Here is a 22739-nt window from a genome sequence, read left to right on the forward strand (position 1 = left end):
CCGGGGGGCAATAAGTATACCCACACCTGCTCGACGCCTCTCACCGTGGGCAACTCCAGAGTGGAAGAGAGTCCAGCCCCTCTCGAGAGGGCTTGTACCGGAACCCAAACTGTGCGTGGAGGCAAGTCCGACTATATCTAGTCGGAACTTTTCTGCCTCGCACACCAGCTCGGGTTCCTTTCCAGCCAGAGAGGTGACATTCCATGTCCCAAGAGCCAGCTTCTGCAGCCGGGGATCAGACCGCCAAGGTCCCTGCCTTTGGCCGCCGCCCAGCTTGCAATGCACCCGACCCCTTTGGCCCCTCCCACAGGTGGTGAGCCCATGGGAAGGGGAACCCACGTTTCCTTTTCGGGCTGAGCGAAGGCCCGGCCACCAGACGCTCGCCTTCGATCCCCGCCTCCAGGCCTGGCTCCAGAGGGGGGCCCTGGTGACCCGCTTCCGGGCGAGGGAAAACGTGATTCAATAATTGTTTTCATCATAAGGGGTAATGTTTTTATTAAGTCAGAAATTTCAAAAATATTAGAAAAATTATTCAATGCTAGACTTGAATCATTCATACAAAAATATATGATTTTAGTCAAGCCCATAGAGCCACACACACAGTCGCAGGGGCTATGCAGTCACCCCACTTGTGGGTGGGCGGTCAAGAATATAAGAGTAGGAATGCCTGAGGAGGGGATAAGATGTTCCTCTGCAATCTTGCAGAAAAGGCTTCACGACCGTGTGTCAATCATTCTGGCATCCATTAAATAATTCAACTGAGAATACAGTCTTCTGGTGGTCACTATTAGCAAAGATAAAATATCCAGGCTCTGTCATAGCTTTTCAAGTCACATGTGTTTTATAGCTTTTTAGTGAGCAACACAGAACTAGACATTTCAAATTTTCTTGATTGACCATGGTGTTCTTAAGAAATAGAAAGAAGAACAGAGGATGGGATCATCTTTCTTGGAATGCCCCGAGCGGCTGTCAATTACGTGTATGTGTTCAGCAGAAGCTGGCCAAGGGTGTTTGCTAAATTTTCCTCAGCTGTAGTCACTCTGCCCAAAGTTTCTAAAGGCTCTGGTTGTTGCGTGGCTGTCCTGGTTGACACGGCTCTACATTGTTTGGTCATCATTTACAGCCTCTGGATTGGCAGTGTAAGGGATTGTATTGCAACTACAAAGGAATCACACTCCTCAGCCTCCCTGGTAAGGTTTATTAAGGGGTGTTGGAGATGAGGGTCGGATCTCAGATTCAAGAGGGCAGTGTAGTTTTCTTCGTGGAACAGTGGACATCCTTGGCAGGGTCCTCGAGGGTGCATAAGCGTTTGACCAACCACTCTACATGTGTTTTGTGGACTTGGAGAAGGTGTTTGAAAGTGTACCCCAGAGTATTTTATATTTCATCATTCCTAGACCCCGCCCTCACAACCCCCTCTCCCTTAATTGTCCTGAGAGTACAGCTTCAAACAAACAACCCAAAACAAATAAAACCAGCACACAATTAGGTAGTAGTAGAAGTAGTCATAGTAGAAGTTAAAAATGAATGTTCTTAAGGTAAAAACAATGCAATAGTTAGACATTACTCAACATGAATTTTCCCCCTCCTCACAACCTTCCAGATACTAATAGTGCTGTTAACTGCTAGCTTTATGCAGATGACACTGTAATACGCGTTGGCTAAAACAGAAACATCTGCACTGGCTGGGAAGCAGTTAACGGAGGCCTTATACATATAGAGTCTCACTGTGGCTAGAACAATAACATCTAACTTTAAACGTGAAAAAAATCTCCATCAGTTGGAGATCTTCGAATGATAGTTTTGACGTACAATTAGAGCATGAACCAATTCTTGAGGTAAATGAAATTAAGTATCTGGGTATTGTTTGGGATAAGCATCTAAAGTTTTACCATCAGGTAAAATATTTTAGGCGAATCTGTTTGTTTTATTTGACGGGTTACCACAGCGTGCTTTCCTGTTGATTATGAATGCAAGGTTTTTCCATATGCACAATTATCAGGCATATTGTGTTCTGATCATTTTAACGCATATTTTCCAACTCCATGCTGATAGGCTTGAATGCTTACTCCATACAAGCAATGTGCCTAAGGAGATCAACACCCTCTATCACAGTATGCATAATTATTAGGTAGCTTGTTTTCCTCAGGCAAAATGGGACTAAATAAAAAACGTGACATTGAAAAGTAAAAAATTGTAAAAAGAGAAAAAAACTGTACCAACCAAGGCCACAATCCAAATCAGATGTATTATCAGTAATACAACTCTCCCCAATTTAATAAAGAGTAGAAATGAGATTCTTTGACTGATGATTGTGCTCTCTAATCATAGCAACAACAGTTTCCCTCTGAGGCATTTATGGATGAATTTCAATGAGAGATGTTTTGCAATTTCATCAAAACCTCATCATTCCCAAGTCCAACAGCATGCTCAGGCTAATACGCACACGCACGCATGCACACACACAAACACACACGCGTGCGCGCACAAACATCATCTTCACTTTCCTCACAATATTGTCAAGTGGGCAGCCAATCTAAAAAGTAAAGTTCCAAAGCCAAGAAAATATCTACATAGCGATCACGGAAAATCCGTTATATACTCCTGAGACCCACAGAAAAATACGTTTTTGATTGTATTTATTTCTTTTATCCCACATAATTCTTAGTAATGAAATTGTCACTGGCTAACATATCCATAGAGCTGCTGCGAGAAGGCCTGGAGAGAAATTATCTTGCACCCTCTTCATTAACATTAAAAAAATGCCAAAACATGTTTTAATTTATTTTTTTGAAGGCGGCACGGTGGAGCAGTGGTTAGCACGTCCGCCTCACAGTTAGGAGAGTGCGGTGGTTAGATTCCACCTTCGGTCCTCCCTGTGTGGAGCTTGCATGTTCTCCCCGTACCGGGTGGGTTTTGTTCGTCTCTGTGTGCCCTGCGTGTGCCCTGTGTGGCTGTCAAATGGTTTAGGGTGACTCGTGCCTACTGCCCTATGACAGCTAGGATAGGCTCCAGCACGTCCGCGACCCCTGCGGGGACAAGCAGTAAAGAAAATGGATGGATACTTTTCAGAGGGAGCTTAAGATCAGGGGATGCTTTGAGAATAATTGTCAATTTTTGTTTATGTGAAGCCCTTTGAGACTGCTTGTGATTTAGGGCTATACAAATAAACTTGACTTAACTTGACTTGACAGAGGACATCAGAACTTGGTCATGGCAAATGTGAAAAACCCAAGTTGTCCTCTGTAAGGGCCAACAGGAACTAACAGTGGCCTGTATGACTTCAGAAATACGGACCAAAAACATATGTCCTCTCCAGAGGACAAAAAGTAATTACTGGGTCTCACGAGGATATACAATGATAATAAATGATAATAATTAAAAATTAGACATTAAGATGTGAAAGAAATAAGGGGCAGTTGTATACATGTAATCTACATTGGATTCAAGATTCAAGAGTTTTTATTCGCCATGTTTGAGCGTGCCAAACAAGGAAATTGACATCGGTAAAAACACAGGTCTGGTAAACCTATAAACACTTTTATATTCCGAATATTTCTCGAGGTACAGCCCCCCAACCACCCATCACAAAAAACAGATTTAACTTGTCAGTGCTGTGCTGTTGATGTCAATGTTAAAGACGAGTTTGGGGTTTATTTGTGAAAACAGTTCCTTCTCTGGAACAGTATATTGGAACATTGATTGAGGCAAGCCACATATTTTCCCGCAACACCATCAAAATAAAAATAATATGTTCCAAAAAAATAATAGTATACAGTATAGTGAAAGAATGAGAATCTATTTACAATTTACTCACATATGCACTTAGTTTGGAATCCGGGCCAGTTTAATTGAACGCAAATATATAATTCAGTTGTACGTATGAATATGACAATGAGAATCTAGTTACAATTTACTCAGTATGCACTTAGTTTGGAATCTGGGCCTGTTTAATTTAACATATAATTCTATTGTATGAAAAGGAATAGGTGTACACACAGGTTGATTGGATGCTCTGTTATGGACTGGAATTCATGAATTTCATTGTGCTGCCTGTCACAATATGTTGCTGGCTAAGATACATTATTTGTAGTAATAGTAAATTGTCTTTTTCCAACCAGTTCAGTGAAATGTGTTTTCATGTGGCATACGTGATGATATCTCGGGACATGAATGTTCTATAGCACAGTGGCTAAGAATCACTGCTCTAGAGGGACCAGGCCAGCTAACAAGCTCATTCTCACAACTACATTATTAAAGCCTAAAGAGTCCGGAATGCCCACATGTTTTTATTTTACTTTATTGCACGTGTCATATTTTATTTCTGATTCAGCTATTTGGAGGGTATTAATTATTCACAATGCTGGTCCCTAAACACTTTTGAAAGGTTAGTTATTGTGAGATGCCTGATACAAACCACCCATCTTTTCCATTACTAAGAGGGGTTCAACCCTGTGAAAGAGGTTGTTTTATTGTATGCTGTTTATTTTTTGCCAAAAATAAAGTAAATCTTTAGTTTCTTTTTAACTTATTATTTGATACACCTTTAGTTTGTTGAGCAACTAAGGTTCTTGGAACCTACTGACTATGTTTCACTTTTTTTGGGCTGCTCAGATCTTCGGACTCTGGCTCCACATACGAGAAAATGAATGATAAACTTGGATCCAAGACTGTTCTGAGTTACCTATATGTCTGTCCAACCAACAAGAGAAAGGTAAGATGCTGCATGTTTATTACATTATTTGTAAAGACAAAAATGAATGTTTGAAACTTCATCATTGATTAAATTCACAAGCTGTATCTAAAAGCTTTTTCAATTAACAATTAAACGTTAGCCTCATGATAGTCGAAAGGTTCAGATATCAAATATTTATTTTCTACCATCTGCCACAAAAATCTAGATGGAATAAAATATGCATCATACTGTTTCTTAAATTGTAGATTAGTCACCTCACTTGAAATACAGTGAAAAATCTGGTTCATGAAAATACTCGCTCACAAAATTTGGTTCAAGAACGGATTGGTTTGAAGAAATATAGCCTTGGTTAATGCACTATATTTCAGTTATGAATAGTTATGTCACCAATGCAGGAGGCTCCGCTGTGTTTTTCTCACACATATGAAACATTATCTACTTTGTGTGTCAAACATTCAAGGAGTCTTTGTTTATTGTCACCAAAATAGCTTTTAGCTCAAACTGAGAACTGATGGTTTTAATGTAGTAATTTTGAATTTTGAGAAAAACATCTTCCTTGCTACTCTATAGCTTGTTACTGTCCACAAAATCCTAAATATTGCAGTGATCCTTCTAATAGTTTTAGAAGATGACAAATACTAAAGTCTCCAACACACATATAAACATAACCAACATGTCAGTGGTTTAATGCAAACACATTATCACAAAGTTCAATGCGAGTGTTGCAACATGCTTCGTCCATGAAATGAAAAACTTTTGAGTGAAGTTGAGAGGTTCCAAATAGATATATAGTCAGATTCACCTAGCCACAAAGCTTGGGCTCTGGTATCAGTCTCCAATGAGAGATGCCAAGAGGCCCCAGATGGTAGCCTAGACAAGATGCTGTCCTCAAGCATAGATGAAAATGGATGGGCTTTCAATCATATCATGTCAGTGGTGTGGTGACCTCTAATCAGGTCATTCAAATGAAGTGAAGCTGAGCACCGCCTTGGACAGATCATCCAAACATCATGCAGAAACCGAGCATCAGGGCCAGTCATTGTCCCATAAACCGCGAGAGATGCTGAGTGTCAGATGGGCGGGATAAAGCGCAGCAATTATCCAATGAAAGTTTTGCACAGCGGAACTATCGATTTTTGGAAGTAGAAATTGAGCGTCCTTTGTTTGTCTATGTGTAAGCCAGTGTGTGACCTGTCACTGACATAAATGCAGGCAATGAGGAAGGAAGTCCTGCCAGTTACCTCTCATAAATAGCTTATTCTAAACAATGAGGACAATCAGGACTGCAGAAACGATAATCGGGACCAACCTCCCATCTATCCGGGACTTGTACCTATCCAGGACCAGGAAACGTGCAAGTAACATCTCTACAGACGCTTCTCACCCAGGTTGCAGTCTGTTTGAACTACTCCTCTCCGGACGGCGGTACAGAGCGCTGTACGCCAAAACCAGCAGACATAAAGACAGCTTCTTCCCCCAGGCTGTCGCTCTGATGAACTCACACCACTCTTAGAGTCTCAGAGACATTGCTGTGCAATAACAACCTGCTCTCGACGCTTTATCTTTGAATTGTCTATATTATTTGTACTATGTGTCCTCTCGGCATCCATTGCAGCCTGGTCATCCTGAAAGAGGTATCCTCCCATCTGTGGTCTCTTCTCAAGGTTTCTCATTTCCCTTAGCAGGAGTTTTGAGTTTTTCCTTGCTCTCCTGGGAGTTAAGATCAGGGGATGTCTGAGAATAATTGTACATTTTTGCACATGTCGTCCTGAATGTTGTTAGCTACCTTAATGTTGTATAGAGCAGTGGTCCCCAACCACCGGGCCGCGGACCGGTACCGGTCCGTGGTTCACTTGGTACCGGGCCGCCAAGCCGCACAGAATTTATTTATTTTTATCGACGATCAATTAATTCAGGTCAAGACACTCGTCCCGGTTACGTGACATGTTTCCCCAGTCGAGCCCGCAAAGCTAATATGTGGCGACAGGCTAACTAACCAGGCAGTCATTGTCTCCGATTACGTCTAGATGGGACCGGCTCGTTTCTGAGAAACAAACTCAGTGCTCCCACTAATTCAACGTAATGGTGAGTTTTATTTTTGTCATTTGTACTTGTTTTTATGTCAGTCGTATGATTTTATTTCATCGTATTTATATATTTATTATAAATGTATGATCTATTTATTTATATAAATGTATTATTTATTTCTATAAATGCCGGTCCGCGAATATATTTCTGATATGTAACCGGTCCGTGGCGCAAAAAAGGTTGGGGACCACTGGTATAGAGAACGAAATGTATCAGAGTCAAATTCCTTGTTTGGCATGCTCAAACTTAGCAAATAAAAAAATATTTGATTGATTTCATTTGATGAAAGTATTCTAGAACATATTTTGTCAATGAAATATACAGACAGCAGAATGTATATTCACCCCTTTTTTTGTTTGGCTTTTAGAGGACGCTGAGCTTCCCTTGTGATCTCTGCAACTGCCCTTGACATGGCAAAGTTGTTTCTTCTGTGTTGTTGATATTATTGATATTAAAATTAGTTTTACTTTCAACCACAACCTTACTGATAACCCGGTAAGCCATTTCTTAGCAGCTTTTACCCATTGTGTAATCAAAATATTGACCCAATGTGCTAGGTCAAATCCGCCACCCATTGCACTGGATATAAAAACCCAGTACTGTTGGTGTTGCATTCTGTTTGGGTTACTTTTAATTCAGCAGTTTTAATAGTGTATGACCAAGCATAAGTGTTCATATATTATATGTGTACTTACAGACCAACATAAAAAAAAAATGTTATAAAATGATTACTGGAAATGTAATTCAGGAAGCAAGACAATGAAAACACAACAGCGAAATGTGGGTGATAAAGATTTGATCAATGGTTAACGGCCATATTGCGACAACAGCTCTGATGAGCGAGAGAGCGAGATAGATAGATAGATAGATAGATAGATAGATAGATAGCTAGCTAGCTAGCTAGCTAGCTAGATAGATAGATAGATAGATAGATAGATAGATAGATAGATAGATAGATAGATAGATAGATAGATAGATAGATAGATAGATAGATAGATAGATAGAATCTAAACAGAATGACACGAGCGGATGGATTTAAAATTGGACCAAAACAATAACCGGTTTAGGAAATGGATCAATGGTTTAAACCACCCTGGGTTCTGCTGCTGGCCAATTTATGGGGAAAGATCATGGGGATTAAGTAAGGTGGAGGTGCAGAGGACTAAACGGAGCCTCAGAGGGGATCAACCATTTTCTGTCGCCAGTCTTCTTTCTGTAATGACCTCTCTTTGAATGTTAGGCAAGACCCCTCACTGTCCATTTTTAAAACTCGTTTGAAGACCCCTTTTTTTTCTTTGGCCTTTGATTTACTGTACTGTAATGTATATTTTCTGTTTCACTTTGTTTTCACTGTCTTTGTGATTGTCCCATTGCGATATGCGAAGGACTACGTTGCAGCTGCAGTTATTTAAATGAAGCTATATAAATATAGTTAAATTGTATTGTATTGTATTGTATTGTATTGTATTGGATTGGATAAAACTAACATGTACGGCATAGACCAATACATACAGCCTTTACCGTGATGTTCTTTTTGTTAAAGCACAGATTATTAAATGATGCATATGGCTTGTGTTATATGGAAGACTAGCGGAGGTGCCAAAATTAAATAAATAAATACAACATGAAATGTTGAAATAGTAATTTTATTTTTTTCATTTATTAACTAAATGTGAAATTAAATAAATCAAACAAATAAATGAATATCAAATTAAACAATTAAATGCACCATTAAATAATTAATAGATATATGATTAATTAAATGTTTAATTTATTGATTAAATATGAATCATGAAATGTGTCATTATTATTATCATTTATTTTTTAATTATTAGAGTCAAATAAACAATTACATTCATTTTCATGCCCCTGTGTAGCAAAAACTAAAACTACTGTTGCTCGAGGTGGGAACACATCCAATCTTGCCAATCACCTCGCTGACCAAGCATTTTTTACTTGCACAGTTTTGGTCCTTAATTTTTTATTTTTTTTTTGTAAAAGAAAAACAAACAAAATAATTTCTTAACTTTTGTCTCCCCCCTCTATCAGATTATGGTGTTGACTGATCCTGAGTTTGAAAGCAGTTTGCTAATCAGCTCTGATGAAGGAGCCAGCTACCAGAAGTACCGCCTCGCTTTCTACATATTAAGCCTATTATTCCACCCCACTGAGGAGGACTGGGCCTTAGCCTACAGTCACGATCAGAAGGTAAGATTAAATGATATTTGATTTGAAATCTTTATAAGACAAGAGTTAACTCATTAATTTTGATGATGTACATTTTGACAAAAAAACCACATCATGAATTTAGATAACATGACCAGAGGAAGTATTAAGGTTTAACATTTTACAATTCATCATCGGCATCACAGTCTCGAAAGACCATAGATTTCTTGTGTCTGGAGGTTAGGTGTTCTTTGCACGGCGTCTGCTGTAGCTGGTGAGTCCTATCCGTGAGATAGAGTTAACATTTTACAATTCAAAACAATAATCAAAACTACTACATAATACGCTTGGCAATTAATGATACAAGGAAATTAAGCAATAATAATTTGTACACAGAACAAAAAGAAATTATGAGTGAATGTACCCGAACCGGTTCGTAATGCCTGCTATATTTTGGTCACAAGCTTTCACGATTTTACTCATATGAAAAAATGAATATAGCCACCAGTTAGTATTGCTCTAAAACAAAACAAAACATACATTACTTAACTGTGTATTGTAGTGGTGGTGAAGCTGCACACCTTCAGGCTTGATCTGATTTGGTGGTAAAGGATCAGTCAGCTGGCTATAGCTGAGTGATGCTGCCCGCTGTGTCCTCCCTCTAGCCCGCACCAATTGATTGGGATGTTGCACAGTAACTAGCGACATCAAAAAGGTTTGTTTAGGTTTGACAAATCTCATCCACTTCCAAACTTGGAAACGTACCGTATTTTTCGGACTAAAAATCGCTCCGGAGTACAAGTCGCATCAGCCATAAAATGCACAATAAAGGGGAAAAAAACATACCGTAAATTTCGGAGTATAAGTCGCACCGGAGTATAAGTCGCACCAGCCATAAAATGCCCAAAAAAGTGAAAAAAAACATACATAAGTCGCTCCGGAGTATAAGTCGCATTTTGGGGGGCAATTTATTTGACAAAATCCAACACCAAGAACAGTCATGAACGAGAAACAACAGGCTAAACGATAGGTATGCTAACGTGACATAAACACAAACTAAGAGCTGAGAACGGCCCTTACGTAAAATTCAGAGTTATTCAAAAAACTATTACATAAATAACACGTTAATGAAACCATCTGCGTCACTCCAATTCATTAAATCCATCAATCGTCCTTTGTCAACAATGCGTGCGCGCCGCTGACGGCTCTTGCACTTCAAAATATTCCACAGGCCCATATAACAATATATAAATTATATATCAAATAACTATTATATAAGCAATAATGTTATCAAACCATCTGTGCACTCTAAATCATTAAATCCATCGATCAAATTCCTCGACCTTTGTCAACATCGCCGCGCGTGCGCCCTGACGTCAGCCTCGTCGTTATTCCACAGATCTACTATATACCGTTTTTTTCCGTGTATAGTGCGCCCCCATGTATAATACGCACCCTAAAAATGGCATGCTGATGCTGGAAAAAAGCCTGTACCCATGTATAATACGCACCCAATTTTTATGAATTTTTAAAAAAAATTTTTTTTTTTTTTTAAGTCCCAATGATCGTCACACACGCAGGGAGGCAATGGGTCCCATTTTTATAGTCTTTGGTATGGTCTTAACTAGGCTGGATGTAATTTTTTTTGTTGGCGTTGATTTCTCCGACTGCCCATAAACGCACCACCGCGCTCCGTGCGCGCACGGGAAAGAGGCGTGCGGACGTGAAAAAGGCGGCTCTGTATGGGAGAGACGTTGAAGAGGAATAAAAACACCCTTGGAAACCAAAACTTGCCCCTCGTCGTGACTCGGAGCCGCAACAAATGTTTCGAATTTGTGTAGGGTACATTGTGACAGACAGCAAACGAGCAGGTGATCGAGCAAAGCCTTGTCTGATACGAGAGCATTGCGGTCGCATGGAGCGTGTTTGAAGTGAACAGCAGAGAAGGAAGGAACAAGGTAAAGTGTTGTGAAATAAAATGCACAGAACGGATGCGCAAGACACGTCAGCTATATAAAGAGCAAGAGTTGTTTTCTTCCTATTAGTTTCAATTCACAGTTTAATTAGCAGTTTCAATCAGCAAATAACAAAATGCGTATTACAGGTAATATTTTATTTCACAACACTTTGCCTTGTTCCTTTGGTCTCTGCTGTTCATCCTAAAACACAAAGGCGCTCTTTAAGCAATGCGACAGTGAGCGCCCGGCGCGCTGCGGTTGCGCGACCGCACCAAATTAAGCTCCCTGCGCAGTGTGCACTGAGGTCCACTTAAATTTTAGAAAGTACATCAGGACTTTAAAAATATCTTCTACATTTCAGCGACGGCTCTGTCACAATAATGCGACCAGCGCGGTGCAGTTGGGCGGTCGGCGGCACGCTACGGTTGAGCGTTCTCTCTCTCACTCTCTCTCTCGCTCTCTCTCGCTCTCGCACACACACGCACACGCGCACACACGCAAACCGGATATCATACGGAGGCCGGCATTACAGATGCGCAGAACGGATGCGCAAGACACGTCAGCTATATAAAGAGCGAGAGTTCAGTTCTCTACCTAAATCCGTATTACAGGTAATATTTTATTTCACAACACTTTGCCTTGTTCCTTTCGTCTCTGCTGTTCACTTCAAACACGCTCCATACGAGCGCAATGCTCTCGTATCAGACAAGGCTTGCTCGATCACCTGCTCGTTTGCTGTCTGTCACAATGTACCCTACACAAATCCGAAACATTTGTTGCGGCTCCGAGTCACGACGAGGGGCAAGTTTTGGTTTCCAAGGGTGTTTTTATTCCTCTTCAACGTTTCTCCCATACAGAGCCGCCTTTTTCACGTCCGCACGCCTCTTTCCCATGCGCGCACGGAGCGCGGTGGTGCGTTTACGGGCAGTCGGAGAAATCAACGCCAACAAAAAAAATTACATCCAGCCTAGTTAAGACCATACCAAAGACTATAAAAATGGGACCCATTGCCTCCCTGCGTGTGTGACGATCATTGGGACTTAAAAAAAATAAATAAATAAATAAATTAAAAAAAATTAAAAAAAATTTGTACCCATGTATAATGCGCACCCCAGATTTTAGGACAATAAATTAGTTAAATTTTGCGCACTATACACGGAAAAAAACGATAACTATATTGTAGCGTTAACAAAGTTCAAGGAAATACGTGGGTTTGGTAAACTTTATTTAATTTATTTTATTTAACAAAACAAACTTACAGGCGTGTGGCGGCGTGGACTTCCAGCCACGGAAGTGGAAGAGAGCTCCATAGAATAGGACCGGGCGTGCGTAAAAGCCATGACCGAGCCCCATCCACCGTCCCTGGATAGCCACCCGGCCGAGCGCCGGCGCTCGAATTCAATCCACGGAAGTGAGAGAGAGCTCCGTCGAGTGACGCGTCAGCAGCGTGGCGGTTGTTTACATAAAGGACAAAGATCGACTCGACGAGCTGCTGCTGACGGGACGTCGCGCTGCTGTCATCACTTGAAATTCAAATTACAGTAATCCCTTGCTACATTGCAATTCGTTTATTGCGGTTTCACTTTTTTTTTTTGAAAATCTTTGAAAAAAACCAACATATATAAGTCGCTCCTGAGTATAAGTCGCCCCCCCACCCAAACTATGAAAAAACCCGCGACTTATAGTCCGAAAATTACGGTATATAAATCGCACCAGAGTTTCAGTCGCATTTTGAGGGAAATTTACTTGACAAAATCAACACCAAGTACAGACATGAACCAGCTAACTGGCTAAATTATATGGGATGCTAACGTGACATGAACACAAACGAGGAGCTGAGAACGGTCCTGACGTAACATTAACAGTTATTCAAATAACTATAACATAAATAATACATTTATCAAACCATCTGTGTCACTCCAAATCATTGAACCCATCGATCAAATTCTTCGTCCTTTCTGTAAACTACCGTCGGACTCGTCGTCAGTTGCAGTTAAAATTATTCCACAGGCCCATATAACGATATATAAACTATATATAAAATGACTATAATATAAACAACAATCAAATTCTCCATCCTTTATGTCAGTGCTTCTCAATTATTTTCTGTTACGCCCCCCCCTAGCAAGAAGAAAACTATTCGCGCCCCCCCCCCCTCCCCACCGTGACTATCCTAACTTGTCTTGTAAGTCGTAAAATGTTGCACTGTCGCAAACGTGACAGAAGTAACAATGAGAGCGCCACTGCCGCCTGCTGTAGTAGATGCGCAATTACACTTTATTCTAGTACTACCAAAAATAAAACCTGTTCCCCAGGGTCACACGCGCGCCCCACTATTTGAGAAGCACTGCTTTATGTGAACAACGCCGCGTGTGCAGCGTTCCGCTCGTCATCAGTTGCAGTTCAAACTATTCCACAATATAAACAACAATTTTATCAAACCATCTGTGTCACTCCAAATCATTAAATCCATCGATCGAATTCTTCATCCTTTATGTAAACAACGGTGCGTGTGCGGCGCGCTGCTGACATCGGACTCGTCGTCAGTTGTAGTTCAAAATATTCCACATGCCCATAGAATGATATCTAAACTACATATCATAACAATAATATAAACAACAATTTTAACGAACCATCTGTGTCACTCCAAATCATTAAATCCATCGCAATTTTCATCCGCTGTGTCACTTAGAAAAAAAGCACCCTGGATTGCTCTTGTCGCCACCCCCGGCTCCAATTATTTCACTGCCATAGTGTGCCCTCATGAGGTTTAAAGTGAAAATAACATGTGAAGTTACTATACTAGTATGTCAGTAGTGTGTTAATGATCAAGTAAAAATTTGTGAATAATTACACATATAAGTCGCTCCTGAGTATAAATTGCCCCCCCACCCAAACTATGAAAACCCCCCGCAAATTATAGTCCGATAAATACGGTACATTGCGAAGGCATGAGTTGGTGACATCATTAAGATGGTGTGGGTACACTGCAAGGTTCAACTACACCATGGAAAATTAACATTTTGAAAAATCCTGCACAGTCATACTGTATTAATATGTGCTTCAGAAGTGAAACACGACACCGTTTGATTTCACTTGGGTCTCGTTTGTACTGTACCAAACCAGTTCATACCCAAAAAAGTACCATTTTTGGTATTGAAGGTGGAAAAATCGACTCTTTTTAAATGACCAATTGACTAATAAAGTCTTTGTTTTTTTTGTCGAGTTACGAGGTGCTCATTGAGTGGGTGCAGGAATAAACACACACACTTGTCTATCGCATCAGCGACACAACAAAGTATCTGTCAAAATATTCTAATACTAACAGCAAGCCAATTCTCTAAGCGGGGCTCCGTGTCACATCCTTCCCTAACTGCGAATGTGACAAAGAACACATTTCCCTGACCCAGGCTTTATACAGAACATTTCAACAATAGGGCGTGCTTTGCTGTTTGTGTGTGTGTTCTTGGTTGTTGGCCGTCGTTGATCAGCCCAATCCTGCTGCGGCGATAATTCAGGAGTGGTTGTAATTGCTCAACTATATTGCTCAGCCTAATTTAAAGAAATGTTTTTTAGGAGGATGTTCCACATTATTAGGAAACTTATTGTCTCTAAGAATGATTTCTGCTGATGGAAAGCATGACATAGCCCCACGTCTTTGTGGAAAGGATGAAACTACAACTGGGCATTTTGAGAAAATTACCCAGGAAAGCATACTTGGGGATATTTCGGAAATAGTTTTGTCAGGCAAATGCATCATATGCAACGCTAAGACAATCTCACCAAGAGAAATGTTTTCATTGGGCTATGAAATACTTTAACACTAATGTTCGAAGAGACAAATATACTTTTTTTTCACTGATGAATACCGTGATACATTGGATGGGCCAGTTGGATTAAGTTTTACAGGGTGGTGATTGGCCAAGCCAGATTTTATTCAGCATTTTTTTAAAAGCAACCATTGAGCAAAGTGCTGAACAAAATTAAAGCTATAGTATGTATGTGCTTGTTAGGATATTCAGCTAGTCCTATCAGAGGTTGCCACAGTAAGTTACTTGCATGATTTGTTTGCCAAAGTTTTTACCTCAGATGCCCTTCCTCAAGTAACCAAACCCACAATATCTGCACAACAGGCAGATAAGATAATGATAAGAGAGCCTTCTTCATTGCTGACCCCACACTTTGGAACTCAATGCCCCAACCTCTCTATGCCTGCTCTGAACTTCTCACCTTCAACTGTCGTCTTCAGAACGTCATTTTTTCAAGCCAAACAGAACTTCAGTCCTTCACTACTACTTATTTTTAAGTAATTGGAGTGCACTATTAGACATACGCTATAATTATTTGCCAACGTATTGAACTTCTAAATCCAGTCGGCGCATACTGGTGGCTACCTGCTGTAGTTCAACTAAATGCGAATGAGTTGATTGATTGAATGCCATGTGAAAAAAATGCTGTTTTCAAACTGTCCCTGAAGGCAATATCTCACAAGATAAATACATGATGGATAGATCCAATTTGTGACTGCACATTTACAACCGATTGCTCCCAGCAACTTTGTGCCAAATGGATAGAGTCATGCTGGCCTATTGAGTGACACGACAATTGTGAAAATGTATCCACTTCTGAGGGCTCCATTAAATGGCGTCACTCTGTCAATGTATTTAATTCTGTGAAATAATACCTGTTTTTAAAAAATGTACCTTTAATCTGATTACCGTAATTTTCGGACTATAAATCACATTTTTTTTCATAGTTTGGGTGGGGGGGCGACTTATACTCAGGAGCGATTTATATACATATATATGTTTTTTTTCACTTTTTTGGGCATTTTGTGGCTGGTGCGATTTATACTCCGGTGCGATTTATAGTCCAAAAATTACGGTACATGTTTTTCTGTATATGTAATGGAATACAGTGACAATTTTCTTGTGGAATACTACATAACACCGATACATGTATCACTCCCATGCCTGTCTGTAACTAGAGAAGCCCCATTAGAGAGTTCTCTGACATACAGTGCTAAAGTGCTGGTCTTAAAGAGGCCGTCCTACCCTGAGGAATTTTTTTTAAGAATACTGTATGTGTAAGCAATTTAACAAAATGTATTCTGCTTTCTGGAATAAGAGTTAAACGATAATAATTTGTAACATAATAATTCATCAACGTTCGTAAAAATTAAATAATTAATGCCCTGCATGTTCTTTATGGTACATGAGTATTGTCACATGACCAAACCCAGACAACAACACTCGGAGCACACATTGGTTCATGCCGGAAATTCAGTGATGCTCAAATTTACCACTTGGAAATTCAGACAAACTCAGAGTAGTGCAAGGAAATTTCCGATCACTTCTAAAGTTGGCGGTCGTTCAGCTGACTGATTACTCGTCGCAATTGATTTTGCAAGTGCTATATGCCCTTTAGATATTCGGAATGGTGTACAGTACATTATAACAACCTCTAGAAGTCAGATGAAAACACAGGGCAGGAAGACCTGACTTGGTCCCCGGATGCGGAAAAAACTCAGCACACAACATGGTAAATGCATGTAATAATATAATCAATGATCTTATATCTGGAGCCAATTATCAGCAATAAATGAGGGATCACTGTAGGTGTTATAAGAATCTGTTATGTACAATGGCTGGAGCCACTTTGTTGTTTTATTCCACCTTTGTGGAAATTTCAAAATATTTGGAATCAGAAAAAAACTTCCCTGAACATATCTCTCGTTACCCTGGCCTTTCAGCAATACGCTACTAATATGCGAGTTGTTACGGAGGCGGGCAATTGGGATGGAGGGTGGATGGCAATTACCGACACATACGTATGTCGTATATTCTTGCGACTAGAGAGCAACAATGGTGCCTCCCATAGGTGAGTAAATGCCATGATTTGAACATTCTTTATTTTACATAAATACTTGGTAGACTAAAGTTTAAAAACACTGTTGAATAAATATGCCAATTTTAAATTAAACTGATGTTACGGATGTCACGATTTGTCTGATCATTTTTGATCATGTATAGGTTGTTATGGTTTCTGTCTGTGTTTGTGTACTCGCCCCTCCCTTCCTGTGTCTACTCACAATCTATGTAATAAACACAATCACCTGCCTCTCGTTACCTGTCGCGTATTTAAATCCTGTCTGCGTCTCACACCCTTGTCGGATTATTCTTGTCTGTAGTTTATGTCTTTTTGTTCTCCGCTCTCGTCTTTGTCCGTCAGTTCTGTTTCTGTTAGCCAGGCCTGTTGGTCGGTCAGTCACGTTGTTGTTTTGTTAGGCCGTTATGCTAGTTTGTTTGTTGTCTGTTCCCCTTTGTCCTTTATTCCAACACCCCTTTCCCTTAATAAACCCTGGTCCAAGCTGCATTTGGTCGCCCTGCTCCATTCCGATCCGTGACAACGGAATGGAGCTGGGGGACCAAATGCAGCTTGGACCTTTATTGAAGGGGAAGGGGGAAGTGAAAAGCAGGTTCACAGGCAGGACAGGGGTTCACGGATAGCAGGCAGGGATCAGAAGTATTTTTGGACAGAGAACAGAAGTCCTCTCGGACCGAACAGAATGTCCTCATGGGCAACGTAATCAAGCACATGGGTAAATAAACACTAGTACCGTGATCGTGAGCAGTGTGTGTAATCTACTGTGCACCGAAAGAAGGCTAAAAAATTAGCATTAATATTGTTAGGAAGCACACTAGGTGAGTTGTTTCCACTCTTGCGCTGCAACAAGAAGTGCAGTGTTTGTGTGGGCTCTTCTCTAGTAACAAAGATGGACACAAAAAAAAAACGTTTTCCTTGTCTACCCACAAACACTAATGTAGGAAAATGTCAAGCATGGTGTAAGTTACAAAAGGTGTACTATGTGTGTCTGTGTGTTTTGGGAGGTGGGGGTCACAATCTTACCTATTTATTTTAAATAAAAATAAAAAGTCATGATCCTAAACAATGGACGCGATAACAAGTGGATAAAAGCCTTGGATGAAGAATGAATGAAGAATATCTGATATCAAGTAAGCAGTTGCAATACCAAGCTAAAACTAAAATCACCTATAAACCAAGTATAATTTTAAGCAGAATGGCACAGTGGAAAGTGATTGCTGAAGAAAGTTAGAAGTAATACAATATATACAAGGCAACATACAGCAAACACTGCAGATGGTGAAACCATTCTTAAGGCTTTTGGTAATCCATTCTCAAAACAGCAGATGCGTCAGTGGAAGGAAATAATATGTTTCCTAAAAATGGAACCCAAAGGCAGATGATACAATGAAAACAGCTCACAACTCCCACGGGAACAAGCTGGTTTCCGTCGCGTAAGGTCAACAGCAGACCAGATTACCCTACTCTCCCAAGACATCGAGAACAGCTTCCAGGATAAGGAGAAAGCTGGAGTGGTATACCTGGACTTAACTGCCGCATATGACACCGTGTGGCACCGGGGACTCCACCTGAAGCTGCTGAGGACCATACGGGACCGGCGCATGGTGCAGTTCATTATTGAGACGCTTTCCAACCACAGCTTCACTCTCCAAACCAGCAGTAGGCAGTGCAGTAGGCGCCGTAGACTGAGGAGCGGGGTACCGCAAGGGTCAGTTCTCTCACCAACACTATTTAACATCTATATATACGACATGATATGTCCGGTAGGACACAGCATCCAGAAAGTATGGCTATGCAGACGACCTTGCCATCATGCTGAGTCGACCAACGTGGAAGGCCGTCGCCTGGATGAAGACATGCGTACCATGGCAGCATACCTTCAAAAGTTGCGTCTCCAGCTCAGCGTTGGAAAGATTGTTGGTGCATCTTACCATCTCAGCACCAGGGAAGCAAGGAGAGAACTGGCAGTGAGCATTGAGGGCAAACGTCTGGAGGTTCAACAAGCCCCTCGGCGTGCGTGTGGATCGGACCCTATCCTTCAAACAACACCTCGAAGATCTGAAGGCAAAGGTGACATCCAGGGTTGCACTGATCCGCCGCCTTGCTGGAACAACGTGGGGAGCCTCTGCTAAGATCTTGCGGATATCAACCCAAGCGCTGGTCTTCTCTGCAGCAGAGTACTGCGCTCCAGTTTGGAACAGGAGCCCCCATGCCAAAAAGGTGGATGTGGCAATTAACAACTCCTTCCGAACTATAAGAGGATGCCTGAAACCTACCCCTGTGTCCCTCTTGCCTGTCCTTGCTGGAATAGTGCCGGCCAACCTTCGGCGAGAGGCTGCCACCCTCGTTCTCTCCAGGAAGGCAAAAAATAACAACTGGCACATCCTGCACAACACTACAACAACTCCAGCTCCACCAAGCAGACTCAAGGCACGCCACCCCTACAACATGGCAGCACAAGAGATGCTCAATTCCATCCCTGAAGACATCTCCAGAGATGCCTGGCTGGCAGCAGCTTGGAAACAGCAGTGGGAGGCAGCTGGCCCCTCCCTCATGCACCGTTATGTCTGGGAACCAGGAGACGGCGCCATAGGAGGAGACAAACTACCTCGCCAGCAGTGGACCACACTGAACCGCTTAAGAACTGGTGTTGGGCGCTTCAACACGTCTTTGCGGCAGTGGGGACTGGCAGACAGTGCGGCTTGCGAGTGCGGTGACCCCGAGCAGACAGCCGACCACATCATCAACACCTGCCCCCTATATAGACCACCCTCGGAGGCCGGCCTCTTCGACCTGGGACCAGAGATGCTGGCGAGGCTCCACGACACCAAGTTGGAGCTCTGACGTTACACGAGAGAGAGAGAATGAAAACAGCAGAGGCTCCCGAATTAAACCCTGTTGTGTCAATACCAAAGGCATGTGTAAACAAACATTCACAGCTGCAATCAAGTGGTGTCCAGATCAGCTGAGGGCGACCACATACAACGTACAATAAATCCACAACATTTAGGATGAACTCCAAACTAAACTGTAGGGGATCTCGGAGTTGCAGTGGTCCCCAGAGGTCTAATGTACAAGCCCATGTGGAGTGGACACGCCCTGGCATTGACCAACCACTGTCCCGCTGCCTCGTGAGTAAGTCTAGGAAGACAAAGGCAAGGAGAGCACACTCTGAGAGAAAAGCAACGTAGGAGAGCTCCGGTTGTCATGGGCTTCCCTAGCCACTAGAACCCACTCTTCTACAACCAAGGCAGTGCTACTGAGGAACACGCACCCACTGCTGCACTTTAAACACTTTCAAGCGCAGGTCTCCACTTTGGCCTTGGTGTCACTCCACCTGGAACCATAAGTGAAGCCCAAAGGTCTGATGGCGTTGGGGTGCCTGGTGACGAGGGCAGGTTTGAATTAACTGGAAACCTCCAGCCAGCGCCCTGCACGGCAGCGGTAGATCTATGGTCGCTAGCAGCTGGGACTGGGTGGCAGCTGCTCTCGGCAGAGCCCTGTGTGACTGAGCAACCTTATTTAGAACTGGACTGCTCCCCCCAACTGGGGAGAAGCCTAGGAAAGGTGGCCTAGAAATTGCTGCTGAACTGAGGCGATATAACTTCGACATAGCTCTAAGTGAGACCAGGCTTCTGGATGAGGGATCTATAAAGGAGGAAGGAATGGGTTATACCTTCTTCTGGAAACGGTACCCCCCTGATGGACAACATCTGCATGTTGTGGGACTGGCAGTAAGGAACACCCTCCTTCCAAGCCTGACTGAAACACCTGTTGGTATTAGTGAGAGGCTGATGACCCTCCGCATTCCCCTAGCAAAGAAGCACTTTGTCACTCTTCTGAGTGCATACACACCAACTCTACCATCTGAGAATAATGCTAAGGACTCTTTCTATCAGTCACTAGATGAGGCAATCCCTCAAATCCCAAGGACTGATAAGATACTCTTGCTTGGCAATTTCAATGTTCGGGTTGGCCAGAACATCAGGATATGGCCTGGAGTCCTCGGTGGACATGGTGTTCAGCAGCAGTGGCAGGCACATCGCAGGGAAGTCCAAAAGACCAAAAGAACCCTGCAGAATGAATGGTAGTCACGAAAGGCTCAGGAAATCCAAACGTATGCAGAGAAATAGGACATGCACAATTTCAACGACTCCATAATAAGCATCTACGGCCTGGGAAGCTGCTTTGTCACACCACTGAAAACAGCAGATGGTCTTACACTCCTGAAAGATCAAAGCCAGATTTTGTTGAGATGGGCTGAACACTTCGAAGCCCTCCCAACCAACACTCTCCCACAGACAACACCATTCTGGAAGACCTACCTGAATGCACCCCATCCACAATCTCAGTCAGCCACCATCCTTCAAGGAGGTTCTCGCAGCTCTACGCTCCCTAAAAAACAACAAGTCCCCCAGCATTGACAGCATCACTGCTGCACTCAGTACATTTTGAGGGCTTGGGAAGATGAGATCATCCCCCAGCAGTGGAAGGATGACATCATTGTTGCCATATATAAGAATAAGAGCGACAAGTCCATCTGTGACAAAAGCAGCGGGATCCTTGCTGTTGCTGGAAAGGCGGTCGCCAAGGTCATGCTATCGAGGCTGATCAACAACATAACAGAAATAATGTACCCAAGTCGCAGTGCGGGTTCAAGAAGAACAGGTCGCTATGATCTTTACAAGGCACATCAGGACCTTTTCTTAGCCTTTATCAACCTCTCCAAGGCGTTCAATACTGTTGATAGGGAGCTCCTGTGGAACGTGCTTGCCAAGTTTGTCCAGACAGATTTGTCAACATCCTCCATCATTTCCATAATGGGATGATGGCCCGAGTGTCAGGAGTCTGTGCATTTCCCGGTATGCACAGGGGTGCGACAGGGATGCGTACTGGCTCCCGTTCTGTTTAACGCCCGCACTTCAGATCCGCGAGGAGGAGTTGTGTCAGATGTTCTGGAGACAAAAGGTCAGCAAGGCACCAGGCCCAGATGGCGTGTCCCCCTCCTGCCTGAAAGTCTGTGCTGAACAACTGGCACCCACCTTTGCACGGATTTTCAACCGCTCCCTGGAGCTGTGTTAGGTGCCCTCGTGCTTCAAGAGCTCCATCATCGTACCGGTGGCCAAGAAGCCCGCCATCACAGGTTGGAATGACTATAGATCTGTTGCCCTGACATCTGTGGTCATGAAATCCTTCGAGAGGTTAGTGTTGAACCACCTGAAGGACATCACGGGCACCTTGCTCGACCCACTGCAGTTTCCTTAGCGGGCAAACATATCGGTGGACGATGTGGTCAACATGGGACTGCACTACATCCTGCACCACCTGGACACCCCAGGGATGTACGCCAGGATCCTGTTTGTGGACTTCAGCTCGGCGTTCAATACCATCGCTCTTGACATCCTCCACCAGAAGCTCATCCAGCTTGCGGTGACCGCCTCCACCTGTCAGTGGATCATCGTCTTCCTGATCAACAGGAGACAGCATGTGAGGCTGGAGACATCACATCCGACACCCGGACCACCAATACTGGCGCCCCCCAGGGTGCGTCCTCTCCCCACTGCTCTTCTCTCTCTACACCAGTGATTGCTCCTCAGGCGACTCTTCTGTGAAGCTTCTGAAGTATGCAGACGACACCACTCTCATCGGACTGAACCAGGACAGTGACGAGACTGCGTACAGACAGGAGGTGGAGCGGCTGGTCCACTAGTGCAGCCAAAACCACCTACAGCCGAAACCGCTCAAGACCCTGGAGATGACAGTGGACTTCAGGAGAGACCCTTCACCACTCCCACCCCTCACTATCCACAGAAATGCTATTCTCTCCACAGACCTTCAAGTTCCTGGGATCCACAATCACTCGGGACCTGAAATGGACCGGTCACATAGACTCTGTCCGGAAAAAGCCCCAGCAGAGGCTGTACTTTCTGAGACAGCTCAGGAAG

At 42.7% G+C, this 22739-nt stretch overlaps 1 protein-coding gene across 1 annotated transcript in view; it reads left to right on the top strand.

Annotated features, from left to right (window-relative positions):
• The window catches only part of sorcs3a (sortilin related VPS10 domain containing receptor 3a), a 448560-nt gene that overhangs the window by 316550 nt on the left and 109271 nt on the right, over positions 1 to 22739 (top strand). Inside the window, exons 3-4 of the mRNA XM_061274950.1 lie at positions 4615 to 4714; positions 8834 to 8992. Coding sequence (XP_061130934.1) covers positions 4615 to 4714; positions 8834 to 8992 — 259 coding nt within the window. The remainder of the gene's footprint in view (positions 1 to 4614; positions 4715 to 8833; positions 8993 to 22739) is intronic.

The sequence above is a fragment of the Syngnathus typhle genome, linkage group LG3 (assembly GCF_033458585.1).
Source record: "Syngnathus typhle isolate RoL2023-S1 ecotype Sweden linkage group LG3, RoL_Styp_1.0, whole genome shotgun sequence".
Classification (NCBI taxonomy): Eukaryota; Metazoa; Chordata; class Actinopteri; order Syngnathiformes; family Syngnathidae; genus Syngnathus; species Syngnathus typhle.